The following is a 24,152-nucleotide window of genomic DNA, read 5'->3' on the forward strand; positions in this document are numbered from 1 at the left end:
ATCCCTCCCTCTTTTATTTATACTCCCTAATTCTGTTTTACATCCACACGCCTTTGTTCTTTCTCTCTTCCTGCTCCCCTTGTTCTCTTTCTAACGCCATGTTTTGCTCTCTTTTTCCTCTGCCTTTATTTCTCTTTCTTCCACATATCTATGCTTTTTATTGCTCTCTTCTTTCCACCCTCTTTGCTCGCCCCATCCCTTACTCTGCATCCATTGTACTCTTCATCTTTCTTGCACAATGCCTTACTTTGTCTCACTTACTTTCCTCCTACCAACTACTTTCACTCCACCCTTATTACATCCACGCCTTCTATTTCCTATATGCTCTCTCTTACTCTTGGTATCTATCTATTGCCACCTCTACCTTGCACCCCTTCTCTTCTTCATACCTTTCCTTATCATTTTCTCTTTCTTCCACTCTCCTTTGCACTTCCTATGTTGTCTCCTGCTCCCAACTTCCTTTGGCTCTGTATGCTTCATTCTCCCTTCCTTTCTCCTCCCTTGCTCTACCTTCCTTCTTCCTTCGTTTGTTCTCCCTGTTCTCTCTTATTTCCATGGCCTTTTGTCACACTCTCTTGCTCTCTTTGTTCCATTCTCCTTTGTTTCCTCTCCCCTATTGTCTCTTCTTTCCACCCTGCACTTTCATTCTGCCACCATCCTTTGCCCTCTCTGCGCTTTGCTTGCTCCTCCTCCCGTCATTCTGCCACCATCCTTTGCCCTCTCCCCTCTTTGCTTGCTCCTCCTCCCACCCTCCGTTGTTCTCCCGGTTTTCTTTTTTCTATCTCCCCCTTATTTCTCTTGTACCCATCCTCCTTTTCCCTCCCTCCCCCCTCTCTCTCACTCTATCTCTCTCTTTCTCCCTCTCTTTCTTTATTCCCTCTGTCTCTCTTGCCATCTCATCCTTCCACCCTCCTTGCTCCCTTTGCAGTTATTTATGGTGGACAATGGCGCCGATGACTGGAGAATAGCCATGACCTACGAGCGAATCTTTTTCATCACCTTGGAGCTGATTGTCTGCGCCATCCACCCTATCCCTGGGCAATATCTGTTCACGTGGACTGCCCGACTGGCCTTCACATACACCACCTCGGTGGCGAACGCTGATGTGGACATCATCCTGTCCATCCCTATGTTCCTGCGGCTCTACCTCATTGGCCGCGTGATGCTCCTGCATAGCAAGCTCTTCACGGACGCCTCATCACGGAGTATTGGGGCGCTCAACAAGATCAACTTCAACACACGCTTTGTGATGAAAACCCTGATGACCATCTGCCCCGGCACTGTGTTGCTTGTCTTCAGCATATCCTCATGGATCATCGCCGCCTGGACGGTGCGGGTCTGCGAGAGGTAAGCCCTCACACCCTACCCTCATGCTTTCAACCTCACTGAGCAGTCTGTGCTCCATGTGGGCTGTGGCAACTCAAGGCCCCAGAAGTTTAGAGGGAATGATGTATTTTATCTAGGGGGAGGAAACTGGCCAACACTTCATAGCTTCTCAGCACGATCAAAGGTGGGCCTTACGGGGTAGACCTAATGCATGACGTTGCTGGACAGGAAAAAAAGATCCCACCCCACACACGCTTCACGGCCTTTCCATTGCTAGCCTCCAGTGCATATATGCCCAAGTGGAATAATCAAATTGGATCTTTAGACACCTAATAAAAAACATTAAAAATTAAAGGGATTTAGGTACCCTCTCTAAAAAAATCTATAGGTTTGATGTCTTGGGAGAGATTCATTGTAGCCAGATTGGCCAATCAGCATCCCCCTTGATAGATTTGTGGAAGGGTGAATTATAGTTTGCAGGTGGGCAAGCTCTCAGCGGTTTTGCTAGACTGCGATCAGGGCCACAGTGGGGCCAGATCTGCTAGAGGGCACACCCGCTTTCATGTTTAATCTGGAGGTAGTGGCATGAAACTGAATGAAAACGGGATCATCTCAATGAGAAGTTTAAGAAACAGTTACAGGGCAGGTACTGTGACGAGGCAAGACTCAGCAGCTGACTAGGGCACCGCCAGTAAGGGGACATACATTACTTGAAAATAAGCCTCGGGCGCAAGTGGGTGAGGACAAAATATTACTTTTCCCAGGGCAGCAAAATTCCTTCACTCTGCTCAGCCTGTTCTAAACAATTTTCCAAGCTACATATACAAATGTGTATATATATTTAAAAAAACACTTAATTTTTAAAAAATGATTAATTTCCCATTTTGTTGAAATCTGTTTGCTGGACTTGAAAGCAAATGTTTTCATTTTTAAAAGAGTTCTGTGCCCATTTTTCTTGGACTTAGATATCAGTCCCGTGTACAAGACTTCTGTGCACTTTTGCTACGTACTACGTGCATTTTTAAGGGAACTTTGCACAACTTGTTGGAATAATTCAATCCAATTCTGCTGGAAAAATCCCTTCTTTGAAATGTTGCTTAGTTTTCATGAAATGGAGCAATATTGTGTTCAGTTTATTTATGAGCGAAAAGGTTGTTTCTTTCGGTTTTATTTTTGCACTTTGCAGAAGGTAACCATCAAAAGTAAATGCTGTGTTGTAGAGTGGTTCCGAAATGGTGCTTGCCCGCCGGCAGGAATCCTTGGGTTATGATGGTCGTTTGTTGGGGCAGCACTACCAGACATCCACGTCAGCCTGCCTCTCGAGTCTCCATCAGGTGAGGTCGTCTTAGAGTATAGTCTGGTGCCACAAGAGGTAACTCTCGCTCAAAAGAAATGCCACAGAACCTGGCTGCGCCAGTCTTCCTCGTTCACTAGTGACCGGGAAGTCAAGCCTCACAGGCCCACAATTCAATGCTATTTCATTTCTGGGTAATCCCGGGGATAGGTGTCAGGGCAATATGTTTTTATAGATCAACGTTGCTTTAATAAAGGTGATTTGCACAGATTTTGGGGTGACAGATGATGCAAGTATTCTTTGCAATATTGTCCCCTATTGATACAGGTCAGGAGGGAACTAAGGACTCAAAGAGGACCTCGCCTGCTGCTGTTCTGTAACCCACCAGGACCCTTTTCTTTCCCTCACTCTTATGCCTCCCCTCATGCGTACATATATACGAGCTGGGTCATTCGTTCAGAAGAAACAATTGTGCCAATCCAAAATACAGCATTGCCCCAGTGGAGATTCCAGTTGACCAGTTGCAAAGCCTTTCTACAAGATCCAGTTTCGATCATGTGGGATTTGGAATCTAGTTATATTGCACTGTATTGTCATACAGCTTATAGACCACTCTATCCCCAAGTAGGCATCTGGGCACTTTCAAGGAGAAAAGGAACGGGTTGGAGCAGAAGCCAAAGCTCTCTAAGTTCTAGCAGACAGAAATGTCCTCAATGCTTTCCTAACCTTCAGTCAGTACTCAAATGAAATCTAGAAGTGAATTGCTTGTTAACGCTGCGTGCATCGAAAACCCCGTACCTCCCATTATTACTTTACCGACTGTGGTCAAAGTAGAAGAGGCACAGTAGAGGAACGCATTGACTAGTTGGTTCATAGATAAGAATTGTGTTTAGCAAGATACACCAGGGACCTTTTTAAAGAGGGATCTGTGGGCTATCGGAAGCCAGAACAGACTAGTAAAAGGTGCTGTGAGCTGCTAACAGTTTCCCAGACGTAGGAAAAGATGTGCAGCCACGTTCTGGATCGACTGCAGCCTGAATATCGATCCTTTGGCAAAGCCAAGATATGTAGTGTGGCAGTTTTCGTTTCTGGATGATAGAAAAGCATTGAACAACACCATGCGGTGCAATCAAGGGAAGGAATACAGAATAAGTCAACTTGCATCTTGAAACTGGTTCATTGGTTTCTATTCCATTCAGTTTACACTTTTATTTGCTCATTTCAATTTCCCACGCTTTTGGCCTCTGGGCCTACACACTGCACATATGCTGCAATGTGGCTCACCCAATGTTTTGGACTCCAATGTGCATGACCCCTTCCCTTTGACTGTCCTGCCTAAGGGTGTTGGGAGTTGTAGTCTAAAACATCTGGGGAGCTAAAGGTTGCAGACTCCTGTATGCTAACAAATAATGGATATTCTGCAATTGGATCTCATAAAAACCACATGCAAGTGAGTGTTCCACCAGGATGCAGAGCAGACTGCACGTCCAATGTTTAGTGGGATAACCTTATTTGGGGGTGCACATACATCTAGGGAGCTCAGAATAATATGCCAGAAGAAGTCCTTGGTTCCCCACACCTCATGCCCCTTCTACTGGAACACAGTTTCATTGTTTCATGTGTACTTACTGCAGGCCATTGCACTCTTTCGAAGCACGCACAGTGTGTATAGGTAATGCGCCCTGGCCCCATTGAGCTAACAGAACTTGTCAACTATCACACACCATTTCAGAAACTGGTGAGGGTTGGATCACCAGTGTGATGGTTACTAATGTGCGATTTAAGGGAGGCCACCAAGCAGCCTAGGGTATTGTGAGGCATCTTAAGTGTTTGTAGACGGATTGAGTACAGACGGGGGAGGGGCAGGAATGGAGACTACTATTCTCTTGTTTTAAAGGAAGCAGATTTGCTTGATCTTTCCCAGATTTGCCTGATCTTCACCAACTCTGCTACTTCTCCACATATGATTGCTCTGTCCCTACCCTACCACCTTTTCCAAGACACCAACTTGCCTGGGAATCTCCAATTTCCCCACTTCCCTAAAGCCAAGCCAACCCTTCCCCTGAGCGGATTGCTCTAAGAATGTCCCCTTACACAGCGGGTGCCTCCAGCCGGTAAGAAGACTGCAGCTCGGGTGAACCCCGTCTAGAGCCACGAAGCCTACATTATGAGCAAGATACTGCTATGCATGGACTGTTTAAGGAGCGCTCGAGTGGGGTTCGCTTTACTTGTACATGTTTTCTAGGCATTGCAGGCTCCCCCTTTCAACCATCTAATAACCTGGGGTCACTACCTCTCGCTCTTTCTCATTTTCTAGTCACACCCTGCTCTTCCCTTTTCTTATTCTGGCTTTCTCCCCATCTGACTCTTTTCGTGCCATTTCTCCCCTCTCCCCCACTCTCAAATCATCACATCTCGCCTTTTTGCTGCATCCTCTGGAGAAGCCTATATCACACTTTCTTTTGTGTCATTCCCTTTCTCTGGCCAGATCTCCCGTTCTCTTCTGTGTATGCGTTATCTTCCTTTCATCGTAGACACCCACTTACTTCGTTATTTCACCCAACCCCTGTGCATTTCCTCTGTGCTTATTCCCCGTAGAAGTTTTAATAGTTCTTTCTACCCTCACACCTTTTTCGTTTTGGCATACAAAATCTCTCTCTCCCGGAACTCCATTGAGACTGCTACCTTTTTGCTGCCTATTGCTCTCACGTGAACCCTAGAGTGCACTTGCACGGAGCAGGACATTTCGGAGCCGCCAGTTCGGTGCCGGTCGATTTGGGGCAGACGTTTCACTGCGCCCTGTTCGGCACGGCCACTTCGCCAAAATTTTAATTAACATTGCACTTTTAATACAAAAAAATATATATATATACAATTAAGGCCGTTACAAACCAGGGTCTGCAGGGCTGGGTGACGGAAGAATTAACCTCAAGGCCACAGAGCGGTTATTGATTTTGTCTGCACCAGTTACTTATATTAAGCTTTACGAGCGCTCTTAATGACCCACGTTAATATAAGTTACCGTTGCATTGAAAAGTGATAAAATCTCGATAGCCCAGTGGTTAGCTCTTTGGTCGTGTATCTCTGCAGGCAAGGGTCCGAGACAGCATCAATTTTTTTCATTTTCTTAAAAAGCTGTGCTGCCGCACCGAAAAGATTCTCAGCGCCAGACCGGTCGCGCCTAACAGGCTGCACCAATCCAGCCTGCACTGAACTGGCCGCGCCGAAAAGCGGTGTACCGCACAGGCAGGAGGAATCTCCGGACTGTGCCTCACAGCAGCCCCCGCCCCCTTCCTGGCACTTGTTTGTAGCCAATGATGTATGAGATTGGAGGAGGGTCAGTGCTGCTGCAAGTGAGAGCTGCGATTACTGAAACACCTTTTGGCACGTGATCGCGTATAGATGATGGGCAGGCTCTGTCCACCTGTAGTTCTGTTCTGCTCATAGCCCGGTCTGGGACTGCTGTGGTGTGTGTTCGTGATCGCCCCGCTCCCGTTTGTCCTGTGTCGTGTGTTATGGAGACCCCTCTGTCTTTGAGTCTGAATTGTTGTGAGTCTGTTCTATGCGGCTCCCTCGGCTTTCTTTCCTTTGCATGGCCCGTATTCTCATCACCTCTGCTGTGTCTCAGCTCATCTGTGCGTTCACTGATTACCCCTCTTGTATGCAACCCACCGTGTGCTTGCTCTCTGCAGCCCCTTATGCCCGGATAGCCTCATGGGCCTACCAGAGAGCTGTATCTGCAGATAGCTTCTGCTGTGCGATTTGTATGTACACACCTTTTCTTGTCTGTATGTATGTCACGGGGGTGCCTTTATACTGTTGTGTGTGTTCAATATACACCCCCTCTGCGTACGTAGACCACCCCGGGCTCCACCCCGGGCACCGCGCGCTGCATCTCTTTCTCTACATGTGCCACACAGTGCCCGCGGCCTGGCAGTCCATCTGTACTTCTAAGTTATACCGCACCCTCTGTCTGCCTATTTTAACCAGCATCTTCTTCCGACCTGCCCTCCTGCATACCTGCTCCATACTGCAGCCTCTCACTGCCTGGCCTCCTGCATTCCGCATACAGCCTGCATCATCCGCCTGGCATCCTCCATACCAGCAAGATACTGCACTTGCCTGTCTGTCTCCCTGCGTACCTGCTCCATACTGCACTCTTTTTCCTGCCTGCCTGTCCTGCATACTTGCTCCATACTGCACGTTCTGCCTGCCTGTCGCCCTGCATACCTGCTACACAATGCATCCTCTGCCTGCCTGTATACGTGCTCCATAGTGCACCCTTTTCCCTGCATACGTGCTCCATTGTGCACCATCTGCTTGCCCGTCCTTCTACATACTTGTTACACACTGCACCCTCTGCCTGCCCTCCTGCATGCCTGCTAGATAATGTGCCCCCTACCTGTCTGTTTCATACAGCAGCCACAGCCTGTCTACCCTCCTGTATGCCTGCTACACACTTCACCCGCTGCCTGCTGCCCTCCTGCATATTTGCTCCATACTGCATTCTGTGCCTGCCTGTCCTTCTGCATACATGCTCTATATTGCAGCATGTGCCTGCCTGCCCTTCCCTCCTGCATACCTACTCCATACTGCTGCTTCTGCCTACTCTTCATCATGTTTGTTCGAAACATCTCTCATTGTCTTTCTACCCGCCTTATATCGCACCCCCTGTCTGCATACTCATTTGCCTGCGCCATACAGTATCCGCTGCCTGCCTGCATGCATGCCTTTACCATACAAACCATAACACAACAGCTACCCCCAAGGGTAATTGCCATGCAGTCCAACTATCCAAATAATAATAACACTAATAATAATAATAATGATAATAATAATAATAATTCAACTTTATATAGCGCTACAAACCCTCAGACATCAGAGCGTTGCTTATTATTTTACAAAGGCTGAGTTTTTAGCCTGCCAGGTTTCGAACCTGCGTTGGCAAGCTCTGCACAGATGTCAAAGCGATCGCTCTACTTACTGTGCTATAGCACTCATATCACTTATCACTTTATTGCAGAAAATACATCTTCATTACATACTATGTTGTAAGAAATGACATTGTTTTCTGTTTTCCCTTTGTTTTACAAGTAAATACTTTCTAAATTATCTCAAAACAAATTTCGTACAAACACCGTTTGCTTACTTGCCTATCTGCATGCCTGCATACAACACCCTCTGCCTGCACGTCTGCGTGTCTGCCCATACTGCAGCATTCTTCCCCCTGACCCCCTGTGTGCCTTCTCTACACATAGCCCTCTGTCTGCCTGTTGCTTTAATGGTTTTCCCTGTGCCACACCCCCAGTCTCCCTCTCCTTCATGAATGCTTCATACAGCACACTCTGTCTGCTTGCTCATCAGCATTCCTGCTTCATATAGCACTCTCTGGCTGTCTAGCTATCTGCTTGGCTGTGCCAAATATTACTCTCTGTCTGCCTGTCCTTCTGCATGCCTGTTACACGTTGCACCCTCTGTCTGGCTTCCTGCAGCAAAGTACCCTGTGGCTGCCTTTCTGCATGACTGCCCCATACAGCAGCCCCTGTCTCCCTGACCCCTCCATGCCTGCTCTAGACATCACCCTCTGCCTGCTCCTTTGTTTTCCCTGTGCCACACTCTCAGTCTGCATGTCCTGCATGACTGCTTCATACAGCACCTTCTGTCTTCTTGCCCTTCAGCATTGCTGCTCCATAGAGCACTCTCTGGCTGTCTGTCCTGCATGACTGCTTCATACAGCACCCTCTGTCTGCTTGCTCATCCGCATTCCTGCTCCATAGAGCACTCTCTGGCTGCCTAGCTATCTGCTTGTCTGTGCCAAATATTGCTCTCTGTCTGCCTGTCCTTCTGCATGCCTGTTACACGTTTCACCCTCTGTCTGGCTTCCTGTGGCGAAGTACCCCATGTCTGCCCTTCTGCATGACGGCCCCATACAGCAGCCCCTGTCTCCCTGACCCCTCCAGGCCTGCTCTAGACATCACCCTCTGCCTGCTCCTTTGTTTTCCCTGTGCCGCACTCTCAGTCTGCATGTCCTACATGACTGCCTCATACAGCACCTTCTGTCTGCTTGCCCTTCAGCATTCCTGCTCCATAGAGCACTCTATAGCTGCCTACCCATAGGCTTGTCTGTGTCGAATAGTGCTCTCTGTCTGCCTGTCCTTCTTCATGCCTGTTACATGTTGCACCCTCTGTCTGGCTTCCTGCAGCATGCCTGTGCCATGAAGTACCCTGTCTCTGCCCTTCTGCATGACTGCCCCACAGAGCAGCACCTGTCTCCCTGATTCCTTACATACCTGCTCTACACATCATTCTCTGCCGGCTCATTTACTTGTTTGCCCTGTGCCATACTCGCAGTCTGCATGTCACTGTTAGATGCAGCACCATCTGTCTGCATGGCTGCTTCATATAACACGTATAACACCCTCTGCCTGCCTTCCTTTGACATGCCTGTGACATAAAGCACCCTCACTCTTGCACACAGTCATGTATCTGCTTGTCCATCATTTCGCGTGGCGCCCCTTCCCTGTGCATCACCCTATCCATCTGCCCTTCTCGCTTTCTCTTTGAACAGCACGCTGTACCTGCCTGTCTGCTATGCCTTTTCTCAGGAGCGCCCTCTGTCTGGTCTATATCAGGGCTCAAGTGGAGGGTATGCACAGGTGGACTGCGACCGCCTCCCCCACCCCTGCGAGGGCGGACGCCACCCCCCAGGGTCATTTAGAGGATGTATAAAACATGTCTGTCTGTCTTTTTCAAAATTATGATTTCAAGAGCGAGCTGGGGTTTCAGACCGTGGTCGCAAGAATCACAGGTCAGGCATGTTTACTTTATGGAAGGCAAATACCCATTGGTCTCGTTTGTATGGTTCTGCAAAGCCAATTGAATGAAATGTGCATATTTCACTCTACTATGCTAATTTCTGGTGATTTCACATCCCTTTGCATATGTTAATGAGTCACCCACTTTTTTTTTAAAGACTTGACTCCTGCATGTCTATTTATTGCAGTACTCACTATCTGCTTGTCCTTCCTCACACCTGTTCTATACCCGCCCTCTGTCATCGTTTGTCTGCTTGTCTTTTACAGACTGCCCATTATCCTGCCTGTCTCTCCTTTTTAATGAGTGTTCTGCTCTGCCTGCTTAGAAACTCCTCTCACTGTATTTCTTCAATAAGCGGCACGTGTCGTGCTTGTGCAGGCCCGGCCTTAGGGGGCGGGGAGCCGGGCCACAGCCCGGAGCGCCACGCCCCTCAGGGCGCCATTAGCCCCTGCCACGCCAGCTCGGGGGAGTCTTTCAAGGGCTGCGCCGAGCTGGCATAGCAGGAGAAGGCGCAGCAGGTGGGCGCATTCAATGACAATCAGCACCCTGTTGTCACCAAATGCGCCCCTCCGCCGGGGGTGCCTTCACCAACAAAAGGCACCATTAGCCCCCCACCACGCCAGCTCGGGGGAGTCTTTCAAGGGCTCCCCCGAGCTGGCATAGTGGCAGAGGGCGTGGCAGGCACCTCATTGTTAGTCAATGCGCCCGCGGCACCGGAGCGCATTTAGGAACAATAGGTGCTGATACACCCTATTCATAGAATTACCTCCTTGTCGGAGCGAGGTTTAAAAAAAAATGTGAAACTTCCCGGCCACGACCCCTTTTGACCAGAGGTGCGCGGGGAAAGAGGGCGCTTATTTGCCCATGGCACTGCTGCCCCTAAGGCCGGCCCTGTGCTTGTGCTACATGGCTTTCCATTACGGCTCTGTCACACTGGTGTGCTTAGCCCACCTTGTGTGATGTATGCAATCCTATCTAAACCCGTCTAGCTCCTTACATCACTACAGGTTGTGCATTGTATGTGCTTCCAGTCGCTGCACTTTCACCAATCTCAAGGTTGTATCTTAATTGCGTTCTGCATCCTCTTACCTCTTCAACATTTATTTTTTGTATCAGCTTTCTTTCTGTGTCCACCAGCCCCAACGCACACCACCCTCCCAGCTTTCTGATTCTGTCCAGCTGTCTTCACCCCTTCTTGGCAACATAACATACTCTCCTCTCTATTTTACTCCCTTCTTTTCCCCCACCTGTCCCCTCCACTTCCTGCGAGGAACCATACACTAGAAAAGTTCCAGCAAGTTCTGAGCTCAGCAGAGGGCGCTGTCCGAGGAAATGCCCCCAATCACACCAAGTACTTCCGGGGTCGTCACGGAAGTTCCCTCCCTCTGGCCACCGCTATCTGTCTCTGTGCGCGCGCGTACTGCCAGTGCTGCCTTCTCCTCTGTACTGCTCATTAATCTGCTATTGTTTTCCCTTCTCTGACTGCCCTGCTGCTCCCAGGGAATATCTGTGAGTCCTGCTCGTCCCGAGAAGTGCATCCACGCCAAGCTGCACGCGAGCTGCCTCTTCTGGGCTGAGGCTTGTGCCTGCCGAGAATTTAAGATTAGCTGCCTCCAGGGATGGGGTCACGCAGCGAGGGGAGGTGCTTGCGTGAACCTTGCAGAAACGGGCACTGCTGTATCCACAGTAATGGAACCTCTGTGTTTTTCTAGGTTGTCACATTTGAAATCGGGGGCGGTTTGACACCCGCATCAATCAAATTATTTTATATGGGAGGGGATACACTGCCAGTCATCGCTTATCCCTCGTTTGATGCCCCAGCAAGTTTTAAAGGGTGCTGTCTACTGTGAAAGTGGATCTGCCTAGATACGGCATGTTATTTCGGGGTCATCTTTTGAAAAGGACACATGAGCGTTGTATTGTGAATTGCAATAGAGCGTATCACCGCTTTAATTACACACCGGAAGCATCACTGTTCCAGGTGGCCTAATAACAGAAATGATGCACTGGTTAAAAGGGCATCCCTTCCAGGGCCTTTTGCATGTGCAAATAGCAGAGCTATACATGTTCGCTGCCTGGTTAAAAAAAATTGCATCCTATTTGTAGAGTGATTAATTACAGAACATATCTGGCCTTATGGACAGTCCAAAACATGTGAGTGCGGAGGTCCCTTTCTTGAGGGCACTTTTGTTTTCATATTTTAATTGTTGAGCAAACCCATAGCCCATCCAGATGACACACATTGGAGCACATTTTTCAAGAGCACTGAACTAATGTTTCTTGCAAATTAAGAGTAACTGGAAGGTAGACATTCTCCCGGAGTGTGCCACATTCCCAAATGGTATTCACAATTAAACATATTCTGGATAATGCAGCTGTTTTTTCCAGGAGAATTGTTGTAGGTAACACGTGATTTCATAGTTATGCACCTCAAGATATAATAGATAGGGTAATTAATAATGGGGTATTTCATTTCAAGGCAAATCGGTCGAGCAGTGAATAGCATGTCAATCAAAGGCCCGTCCATCCAATGGTAGGGGCTTCAGAAATGGCGAGTTACAGGAACACTCATTCCGTCCAAGAAATAATCATTGTCATTTCAGACTCTATAAATTATAGCAACTCTTAATCTTTTTAAGCCCTTAAGTGCCAAGGACGAGTATGCACGTCCTTTTTGCATAGACTTGCATAATAGCCTGGCAGTTAAGTCAGAACAGGAAAGCTCCCTCTTGCAAACATTATGAGGACTGTCTGAATCAGTGTGTCAATGGAATGCTCACCTCTTGCAAACATTATGAGGACTGTCTGAATCCGTGTGTCAATGGAATGCTCACCTGTATGTTCCGTACACTTCTGTACGAGGACTGTCGAACCAGTGTATCTCAGGAAAGCTCACCTCTTTCAAACATTATGAGGATTGTCAGAATCGGCATGTCACTGGAATGCTCACCTCTTGCGTACAGTTCTGTAGGAGGAGTGTCAGAGCCAGTGCAGTGGCGGCTGGTGACTTTGAAAGATGGTGGGGCGTAGATTTCTCTGGGAGAATTTGGGAGCGAGCGAGTGCAGCGAACAAGACCACACCACACCAAGGGGGTCCGTTAGTGTTCTCCCCCGCAACATATTTTGAAAAATGTCTTCCATACTGTGCAATTTACTGTCCAAGCCCACAGAAATACGACATAAAAAGCATCAGGTTTTACGTACAAAATGTGGTGCATTATTCTTGCGTGTGCAAGTCTGATGGTGTATTTTACATCAGCTTGTATTGAAAATATCTGGTACTATGCTGTATGCATAAAGACATTCATTATATAGATAGCCAGTAATGATGGAAAATTATCTTTTTGTCATGCTATTACTGGCATAAACATGTGTTCATCCTCTTGTTAAGGTGTGATTTTATTCATTTTCTAAAATAACCCACAAAATAACTACAAATATAGTAGTACCACACTAACCAGACAGCATTGTATTTGTACAGCTAGGGAGAAATGGCATGTGAGGAGGGATAGAAAGTATGTAGGTGTTGCTTGGTTATTCACCCACCCATTGACTGCCCATGGCCAAGCTAATCCCTATGGCCGTTCCACCCATGTCCTGCCCTTCCCTGGGCAAAACACATCATCATGAGAGCTCTTTGAGATAGCTTTTTCCGGCATTACCATCAGACTTTGTTCTCAAAGTGACTGCCATTGTTTTTTCAAAGCAGTCTTAAGTTAATGACTTTAATTGGAGCTCTAAACGCACTACTGGTCTTATAAAAATGTCTTTACCAGGTCTGCCTTCAGCTACTCGATTTAGAAGCACTATTTGTCCTTCACTGAACTCCTTCTGAAAATAAGCACTGGCAAACCCAAAAGTTTTGGCTTGTGTATTGTATTAGGCATTTGCCTGGCACTGCTACTAGAATCCCAGGAACTCGGACCATTCTGCCGTTTGCGCATCCTGCCATCAACTTCCCCGTGAATTTCATTTCCCAGGGCAGGGCTCCGGGCGGTCCTGGAGTGGACTGTCCTCCTGGGGAATGATCAAACGTCTTTTTCTGTGGCAATACTTCTGTGCATAAAGGCGTTCACAGGGGTCAATGGAGAGCAGGGTCGGACTGGGCCATACAATTGTCTCGGGCACCAATGAAAAAGTGGCCCACAGTTGCAAAAGGCTATTCATTCCTTTTGTGACACTGTTTGAATAGTACCAAAGGGAGAATTTTTTGATAAAAAGTGAAGCAAATTGTGCATTTTAAAGAATATACATTCAGCAACTCTGGTCAAAGCTACTAGCCACATAGTGAAGTAACTCATCAAACTGGCCCACATTGGCCAAAAAAGTGTCCCACACCAGCATTTTGTGTTTTTGGTTCAGCCGTGGGCCTATTGCCCTATAGGCTAGTCCGAGCCTGATGGAGGGAACTCTTGAACTGGGCTGGAGTCCCATACTGCTTGCTGGTGGCCTGCTAATGCACCAGTGCTTGCATGCCCTTTCCCCCAAAAAAACAAGCACACAACCCTGCATAGCCGAATAGCCGATCTCACCTAAAACTGATTAGTATGGCAAAGGGTCGTTTAAGCAGGGTGAATGGCTGCTGCTCTTTCCGACTGTGAGAGAAGTGCTCTCGATGTTCCATTTTGGCAGGTAACATACATGGAAACGGTCTGAATTGAGTTCTAGACTAACAAATAGACTCATTGCAGGGATTCTCTATCAACTGAAACCGCAACCGCCCGCTGGTCCCTCTTCGTTGTCATTTTCATAAATCAGTGAAGGATGGCCAGGTCCTTCACTGATTTATGAATGTTATGAATTGATTGTACCTGACAGACTCGTGTTTGGGGCGGGGCCTGCAGATGTGCTGACCCATAGGTGTGGTCAGAGCCAAAACATTTACAGTACACACTCAGCACAGACGGCCTGCAGTAGGAAACTCGCAGAGCCACAGGCAATAAAACACTTTTTTGGCAGCAGGCAGTCTTTTGCAGCCTTCGCCATGGGATGGTCTCGGACGAGCCACAGGGACCATATCTACTAGTCCAAATGCCCTATGTCGTATCAGATGGCGGCTACATGTCCTCACTTCTTCAATGAAGCCGGGAAATAAACTCGCCGTTTTGCTAAATGTGTGCAGAAACAATTTATCAAAGTCACAATTTATTAAAACTGGTACCTTTTCTAAAAGCTTTAGGAAGAACACCCCAAACCGTGTGTACCTCCAACACTGACAGCCTACAGCTCTCCTAAATATAGCAACAGCCGTGGTCTATTAGGTACACTCGCTTTGGTTAAAAGAATGTTAAAACTGTTCCGCTAACACGTACCTGAAGCGCAGCAGCCCCATGGAGTAAGACTCGGGGTCATAAGGACTGCCTTATGTAATTCGACAGCAGGCCGAGGAGGCCCCGCATCGATGACACCCAGGCTGGGCTCTCCTCTGACTCACACTGTCGTGATTCACCGGTCTGAGTCAGAGGAGAGGAGAGCCACACACAAGTGCTAGCCAGGCTATGCAGGGCCAACCGGCCTGCCGCCTGGCCTAGAGGCGACGTAGTCTCAAGTAGTCCAACAAAACAAGGCCCTGCTAGCCCCGCAAGCCCTGCATTTCATTTCCCAGGGCAGGCCTCTAGGCGGTCCTCCCGGTCCTGGAGCAGTCTGTCCTGGGGAATGATTTCCAGGCCAGGCTGCCTGCAACACTACAAGTTAAGTTGCTTACCGGCAGCGACAGCGGTGGCCGTCCAGGGAGCCCGGTCGGAGTTGGCTTCTAACACCTCTGCTCTGTCAGGATCCATCCCAAGACAAAATGAAGGTGGCAGTGTGGCACGCACGCACCATGCGCCCTTCACCCCACCCATACTGAAATGTCATTGGCTGGCAAACAGCCAATCACATTTCTGTTGCTATGTGCCCTTGTCCCCTGACTAACTGAAAGCAGCACTGAAATGATCAGATCCACTGCGCTGTTTGCGCACATGATATTAATGCTGGCGGGGCCACCCCTCTATCGCCCCGCCAGACTCCTAGTTGATGGGGTTACGTAGAGTGCGTGGAGCTACGAGCTCCACACACTTTACTGCAGAAAGAATCTGCGTTAAAAGGGACGCGCCTCTGTGGCAGCCGGCCCATGATGAATATGCAGGCAAGGCAACGAAGCGCACACACAGTCAGCGAGTGTGGGTGCTGGCATATATATATATATATATTTTTTTTTTTGTTTTGCTCACTGTCACGAAATGCAGCAGAACAGATTCAGATCAGAACAGTGTTTAAGTAGAATGTATCATTTTCCTCACATCATATATGAAGCATGCAAATGAGCCATGAATATTTACCAAGGATGTGACAAGCGAGGTTGTCCTCCTGGAGACTGAGACTGGAGGGGATATTTTCTCTGGCTCTGGCCCTGTATTGATTTTCAGGGCACAAGTCGATACTAGTGGGCGCCGCACATTTTTTTTCAATGGGTAGGCGCAACCCCGGTTCTGTGTTTTCGAGGGCAGCGTTTAAAAAAAGTGCGCTTGCTCAAGTGTTTAGGTACTAGGTTTTAACACCAGTTTGTTATGTTTCCAATGCAGGTGCTTACCCACAAGAACACATAAAAGTGCCATTAAAGCGCATGTGTCATGTTTGGATTTTGTTTTCTTTGGAATATTTCATTATAAAATGTTGGGCTTAAAAGGTGGGCACCTTTTATACTTTGCAAGTGTAGTTATTGGAAATTCTCGTCGGATTACCATGTTTTCACTGCTGCCTACATACGTAGGGGTTATCATCTTGTGATGTCACATCCTGTGATATCATCAAATGCATATTAAAGAGCCCCCGCACTTAATTTGCCGTACTTGGCCATGCAAATCCTTGGGCCGTCCCTGATCACAGGAAAACTCACCTCTTGCAAACATTATGAGGACTGTCAGAATCAGTATGCCGCTGGAATGCTCACCTCTTCCTTACAGTATGTGGAATGTCAGCATCAGTGCAATGCCAGAATTCTCACATCCAATCAGTTCTGCCTGAGGGTTGTCAGTACCAGAGTATCACTGGAATTACCACATCTTACAAACATTATGAGAAATGTCAGAAGCAGCTAGTTACTGAACACTGACCTCCAAACAGAACTGTATGAAGAATTTAAGAACCAGTGCATCACTGGAATGCTCGCCTATTAGGACTATTATGAGGACTGTCAGAATCAGTGTATCACTGGAATGCTCACCTGTCCAAATGATACAACGAATGCCATAATCATTGTGTCACTGGAATGCTCCCCTATTGCAAATATTAGGAAGAATGTCCGAATCAGTGCACCGCTAAAATATTCACCTCCAAACAGTACTGTATGAGGAGTGCCAGAACCAGTGTATCACAGTAAAGCTCACCTTTTGCAAACATTATGAGGTTTGTCAGAATCAGTGTGTCTGTGAAATGCTCACCTCTTCCGAACAATATGCGGATTGCCAGAATCAGACCCCACCTCAGTCAGCTCACCTCTTGCAAATAGTATGAGGACAGTCATAATCAGTACATCACTGGAATGCTAATCTCTTCCAAACCGTAATGTATGGGGTGTATCAGAACCAGTGCTTCACAGGAAAGCTCCCCTCTTGCAAACATTATGAAGACTGTTGGTATCAGTGTATCACTGGAATGCTCACCTCTTGCAAATATTATGAGGACTGTCAGAATCAGCGAATCACTGGAACATTCACCTCTTGCAAACAGTATGGGGATGTCAGAACCAGTGTATCAAAGGAATGCTCGCCTATTGGAAACATTATGAGGAATGTAAGAATCAGTGTTTCATTGGAATGCTCACTTCTTCCAAACAGACTGTAACTGTACAGTGTCAGAACCAGTGTATCACTGGAATGCTCCCCTCCTACAAATATTATTAGGGCTGCCAGAATCAGTGTACCACTTGAATGCTGAACTCTACGCAGTACTGTCTGAGGAGTGTTAGCACAGGTTTATCACGGGATTGCTCACCTCTTGCAAGCATTATGAGAGTCAGAACTAGTGTAGCATTGCAATGCCCACCTCAAGATCCCATCGAGGGTTTAGTGGGTGTAAATTAAGTTACATGCAACCCTCAACTCAGCTCCTTCTGCCAAGGCGCCAGGTCTTTACACCCGGTTCCATATGTAATGGGAACCCACAATCAGGGGCCATGCTGTGCAGTGCTCAATCGCTGGCGCCTGGGTGAAAACATATCCCCGGGGGAATCAGACATCTTGGGCGGCAGTCTATGCAATGTCTGTCTGGCTTGGGGCGGGGGCAGCGGGTCAGACATCGCGCACACTCTCTTGCAATATAGAACAGCCGCAACTGCGGCCCACTTTGATTTATTTCAGCCTTCTGTCGATGCGCAATCAATACAGCACGGAAGCCATATTTGTAAACAGAATTAGCAGCCTGAGGCCGGATGCAAGAATGCTCCCAGCGCCCCTCCCCCACGCACATGAGAAGCACGCTGGTGGTGGTTTCACAGCACCCTTTCCCTCTGTCAGTTTGTGGGGGAACCCGAGCCCTATAGACACTGATTGTGTTCATAGCAACGCCCGCTATATAGAGCACATGCCCGGTAGGGTTTCGCGGTAATGTAGAAAGAAAATAAATATTATATTATTATCAGTATTATTGATAATTGGAATAATAAAGATTTTGGTGAGTGAGTGGGTTGTACAAGGCTTAACCACAGAGTGCAGAAGCGTTCTTGCTGCCACACTGGTTCTGAGGGGTATGAGGAAGACGCTGCTTTCATTACAGAATGCCCTGGCCTGGAGTTTAGAACCAGAACACTGGCACGTGGGCATGCGTCTACACACACCTCGCCACTCAAAGACTAAACCAGGCGTGCACACACACCAGGGTTGGACTGGCCCTTTTGGTCTTTCGGCCCGTGGCCGAACGACTTTGGGGTCCCCTGGGGCCGGTTTTCTGGCAGCCACCTCTGGGCCGCTTTAAAAAAAAAATCATCACCACTGGTGGAAGTGGAACAGAGGAACTTGTCGTACTCTGGCTGCATCCAAAAAGAAGGCAGTGGTATGGCCGGGCAGATGGGGGCAGGTGGGGTGGAGGGCGAGCGGGGTGGCAGGCGGGTTTGTGGAGACCAGGATCACAAACTTTGGCTAAGCAGTGAAGCAGGAATTTGTATCCACTCTTCAAATTTGCCCATACACCTTCCAAGCTTTAATCAGTACAAATAGTTTGGGATTCAAGGCATACAGTAATGTCTTATAGAGTTTACTTCTAGCCATTGACAACACGTAAAACCTTTATGTCCACGTGTTGTTAAACCAAAAGAATATCATTGTGGCTTTAATTCTCACATCCTGAATGGTAAGCTATAAGTCCCAGGATGCAAGATAATGCCAACCTGAAAAATCTATTTAAACCCACTGTAGTTTCAGTGATTTGAGACATGCAATAAAAGAAGTTCTGTACTAAACTCAGATAGATATGGAGATTCTTTGTCACAAACCTCCAGCATTTGATTCGTGACATAAAGCACCTTTATTTTTTTGTATCTCAAGATAATGACATCATGGATATAAACAAATATTTAAATGGGTGATTTGTGCTGCTCACTTTAAATATCTCAGTTTTGCAAGGTAGCTGGAGCTTTGCGAGCTCTTTGAGTTGTAAATGTTCCATCATGCATGTGAATGGCTCTGTCACTGATAAAAGAAATGTGATTGCAACCTGAGCCTCTTTAGGACCTGCAGAGCCACAGACAGACAAAAACATCAAGGACGCGTTTCTTGAGCCTTTGAACTAAAGGTACGCTCTGTAAAAAGCAAACAAACTAGTGGTACAGCATTACCAAGGATTCATAATACACTTCCATCTCTGACACACAGTCACATACAGAGCCGTGCTCAGCCAACTACCCACACCCATCTGCACAAACACTACTCCCCTCCCAGACCAGTACTTGTGCCCCATAAGGCTAAAGCACATACACAAATCCGACCTCTCCACAAATCCCAGTCCTACCACCAACACATACCCCACCGTCCTGCACACAAACACAATCTCCAGACACCTTATGCACCACAGCAACACATACACACAAACACACTTACATTTGCACCAAAGCCATGTTCACAGGCACTCATCCTCCATAAACACCCACACTCGCGCTCTCTCTCTCTCTCTCTCTCTCTCTCTCTCTCTCTCTCTCACACACACACACACACACACACACACACACACACACACACACACACACACACACACACACACACACACACACACACGTAGGGCAGTTTATAGCCAGATTGATTCCCAGGGAGAAACACTAGAATGCGCACTTCCCATGACTGGCACACAATATTCCCAAACTACACCTCTGTGTCGCAAGACAAAGCCCCTCCTCAATATCAATAAATCATTGCTATACAATGAAGCTGGTTTCATTACATTGTAATTCAGTGCTTTACAGAAGAAATCTAATGTAAAGACACAGCTGTTGCTGCCCAAGTAAATGTGTTCTTCTGTCCCCTGCTCTTAGGGAAGGCCTTGCCTGAAGGCAGTTTCCAAATTTCCATACTGGTTCACGGTAAGCAGCCTGCCGTGATGTGAGGGCCCAGCGGCCCTGTGTTGCAGGCGTTCTGTTCGTACCACCTCACTTTTATTTTGCAAGGGGCTATACTTGACTAACCATATGAATTATTTTCCAATAGGTTATCATTCCAAGATGGACAGCTTGGTCCATTCCTAGCATTTCAGGAATATAAGGCTGATCAGAGATCTCTATATTTGATAAACAAGTCTGTTATAAAAGGGTTGTATGTGTGAATGTCTAAATGCATAACAAACACATGGCTTGGTGCTCACATAACTGTTCACAACACATGCCCTAACATTAAAATGTGTGTAAGCATGAGCTATCCCTACTCATTTGGCTAGCTTAAGTGTTCGGATGTAAGTGTAAAATGGCTGCAACATCAGCCATTCAAATGGGGTGCAAGGGCTCTTTTGCTTCTTTTTTCTGGAGAACTTTAGATGAGGAGGGCCTGGGTCTCAGTGTGAGCGTTCCCACCCTAATACAGAAACATCTTTAGGGAATTATATCTATAGACAGGCAAGGATACTCTAAAAGACACACCCACAAAACAATGCACATAAAGGATACACAGAAAGAATTGTACCTCTTACAAACTTTAGCCTGACCAGTAATACGCTGATGAAGCATTTTAAACAAAACTGGCTTCTATGGCATGGTAAAGGGTCCACAGTTCCTCAACCACAACCTCCTCACCATTACGCAGACCTCATGGGTTATATCTGCAAAAAAAGCAGGCCCATGCTTTAACAGAGCTGCCATTAGCATCTCTTATTAGCGCTGTCCTGCAGCTAGTGACACTCATGGCAGACAGGGTGTTTTGCCTACTGGATGTACAGTTTGAGGCAACTTGGTTGATTGCTTTATGTGTTCAAGTGTGGGCACAGTATGGTATACTCATCACAAAATGTTCCAGTGTGCTGTTGTATGGATATGGGACACATCGGACAAAAACAGGAATATGTCCTGTTACCAACTGGGTAATGAACTGGGCAGCGCACAAATCATTGCTGCACACATATCACTAATTGATTTGCCCTGGACTACTGTCTGCATGGTGACACACAATGAACCCTGCTTTTCTAATCAAGATGCCAAGTCTCATTGAGGAGCCATTTGGTGTGTTCTAGGCAGGTGTTGGCTTGTTCAGAACATTAAAAGACCTTTGATGCTGAGCAGATGTATTTAGACAATGTCCCAAAACAGCCACGACTTAAGCAAGAAAATGACAATTAACCTTCCCAGGCATGCGCCATATGTAACTAAAAAGTAATATACAAAACAATCAATTTTGGTATGTGAGGAATCAACTTCCGGGGCACCAGTGATACAGGGTTGAATATCGGTTTCGAATCCATCAATCAGGCCCACATCTCTAGTACACCAGAAGGGATCCAAACAGATTGGAAACACAGGTAATTTATAATCCTCCTTGTCCACTTTTGGTAACGTGTACGGAACAGGCTTATCTCCGCAAGGTCATGGATGGTTGGTTAGTTGCAACACAGCAATAATACAATTATTACCCAATAATAAAAGGGCTGTCCAGTGAAGGTTCTATGCAAAGATCTAATTTATTATTATCACAACAGACAGTTCTAGCACACTACAAAATACAACCCACAATGTAAGGGAATACAGAGGACAGCCAGTTTCAAGAAGGAAAGGGGATGCACTCTGGATACTGACAGGAGGGTAGTTGGGTAAAGTAATTAATCACAATGTTCAAGGATACTTAGTTTCAGCCAAAGCGAGAAATCGGTTGTAAAATGTCAATAGGGGCCTTCGCAGAAGGACCAGGGGGACAGAACTACAATGAACCTTGCGCTTGTAGAGGTTCTTGGTGATTGAATGCGTCAAGTCGGTTTCAGGGTGCCTTTCAGCTTCTGCAATAGAGTTCAAGACGGGAGACAGCTGTCGGTATCAGGCAGCAGGCAGTTCCATGAGCAAGGCTGGACGGACAGCTGCAGACTGGCCTACGCGGTGGCTCAGGGTCAGGAATAACTGTCTCAGTGCTGGTTGGCGGGTCTGAAGCACTGGTTGAGACATGTCGCACAGCGCGAGCAACTGCGGCATGACAACAGGCAGCGATGCAGTTGGTTGCAGCTCGAGGGGCTTGGTTGCCTCCAAAATGTCCTTAAAAGTGGATGCTGGTTGATGCTTGTTGGTGCACTCCTAGCTTCTTCGCTGGGTTTGTGTCGCCCTTTAGGGTGGAAGGCCCAAAGCTGATGAGTGTTGCAGGCAACGGCTTTGTCCTTTATTTGGTTCAGAGTCTCTCTGGCACTTCCCACGTAGGAAGCTTGCTTGCAGAGCCTAGCAGGGCATGCTGCGTGCTGGCTGGATACTGGTTCTGGAGCTGCTGGAGGGCCCTCTGGATTCAGTATCTCCCTCTGTTCCCTTGGAGATGTTTAGGGGAGGGATCTTGCTTCCCTCTTGGAACTCTTGGCCTTCCTGCACTGGCGGAAGCTGTAAGGCAGACTGTACCTTCAGCCAGGGTCCAAATTAGTTCTTTTTGTTGCAAAGTCTTCAGATGATCTTCTAAGAAAGAGGCTCATCCCTCTTTTAAAGTCAAAGGGGCCCCAGTGATTGGTGCAGGCTAAGCCTACCTAATTGAACCAATCCTGGGTCCCCACCAACAATCTTCTTTTATACATGAGGTCATAACAAAAGTGCTTTGCAACTGGAAAGGTAAAGGGGTGAAAACATGTACTACTAAGTCCCACCCATCTTCCCGTCTGTTGTGGATCAAAGGGTCTCTCTGGTTAATTGAGCTCTCTTTGGTCCATGCTCAAAGCGCAGGTCTCCCCTAAATGTATGGCGATACCAGACTTTCTGTCTCCATCAAATCACATACTCGTACCTTCCTGAATGGGGTCCCCCTTGCGGGGATGACCACTGTAAACAGTTGACCCAGACATGACATTCACTGCCCTTTATACTAAGGGGTGGGAGCTGACTTCAAGTTGACCCAGATGCATATCAAAAGGGTTTTGGGCATCTCGTCCTTTGTCAGTTCTGTGACCAGGCCTCCCGCAGGCCTGCTTCAATTAACTCTCATCAGTATGCGCAGCCACCAGCAGGCGGACAAAGAATAGGGCAGGTCCATGGAGCCATTGATATTTAATTGGGCTGGCCATGGCAGGAGGAAGGTGTTGCCCTCCTCCTCTTGCTGCTTTCATATACTCCTGGCTGTCACATTCCAACTGAACATGACAGGAGGACTGCACATATAAGATGTGTCCACCCAGAGTACACGTGACTATGTTTGGTGTGCGGTGAGAATGGGAAAATGTGTGCATATTAGCCCCACAAATTTTCCAAGGTTGATCTCTTTTTCTTAACACAATATTAAAGAAGCCCAGGTGAGTGAAGACCTGCTGTGCGCATGGTCGAATTCCGCACATGGGGTGTAAAAAAAAATGAAAATAAACATTATAGTTTACATTTTTTTATGTGTTGCACTTTAATTCCTTTGGTCAGCTAAACGTAAAATAAAATAAAAATGCTTTGTGCTGGCCTTCAAAATAAAAATGCCCCAAGCTCAGTTCTTAACACTAAAATGTTAAGCACATAGTATGTTAAACCAATGGCTCATTAAAAGAGCCATCACTTACAAATTACCCCCACTTTAAAGGCTCTGCCAACACAAAGGGCAAGAGGCACAGGGTGTGTGTCTCTAGAGCTTCTAAGAGGCTGCATTCGCAATATGCATTCCTAAAAGCAATGCTTAACGTTTTTACCAGCGGCGACCTTGGAGGCAGTTGTCTGGGTTGGCCTGCTGCTGCCCTCCTTCCCGAGCTATTTAGGTGTGCTCCCCGGGCAGTCGTCCGCTTTGCCCGCCCTAGGAAACAGGTCTGCACACATGCATCCTGAAACCTCTACTCACACATGCACACAATCACTCAACAACCACACAAACACTTTACATGGGGGCACCAGGAAGCATATTCGGTGGATATGCTCACGATATGGCAGCATTCTCTTCCCGAAGGAACATCAGTGGCAAACAGACCAATTCTACCCTCTTTTTGAAAGGATAAACATTCAAGTGTTGATACCTTTTCGATGTACTAACTGCAAATATACTAGCACGATACAATGTGTGTGCTGTGGAAGCCCCGGCAGCTAGCTTTATGGGATGGTAGCCATGGAATAAAAAGC

At 47.2% G+C, this 24,152-nt stretch overlaps 1 protein-coding gene across 2 annotated transcripts in view; it reads left to right on the forward strand.

The window, feature by feature from the left end:
- The window catches only part of KCNN1 (potassium calcium-activated channel subfamily N member 1), a 742,449-nt gene that overhangs the window by 461,331 nt on the left and 256,966 nt on the right, over nucleotides 1–24,152 (forward strand). For both annotated transcript variants that reach the window (XM_069648788.1, XM_069648798.1), the window contains exon 4: nucleotides 929–1,347. In XM_069648788.1, the coding sequence (XP_069504889.1) occupies nucleotides 929–1,347 (419 nt within the window). The remainder of the gene's footprint in view (nucleotides 1–928; nucleotides 1,348–24,152) is intronic.

The sequence above is a fragment of the Ambystoma mexicanum genome, chromosome 1p (genome assembly GCF_040938575.1).
Source record: "Ambystoma mexicanum isolate Mex_15411 chromosome 1p, UKY_AmexF1_1, whole genome shotgun sequence".
Taxonomy (NCBI): Eukaryota; Metazoa; Chordata; class Amphibia; order Caudata; family Ambystomatidae; genus Ambystoma; species Ambystoma mexicanum.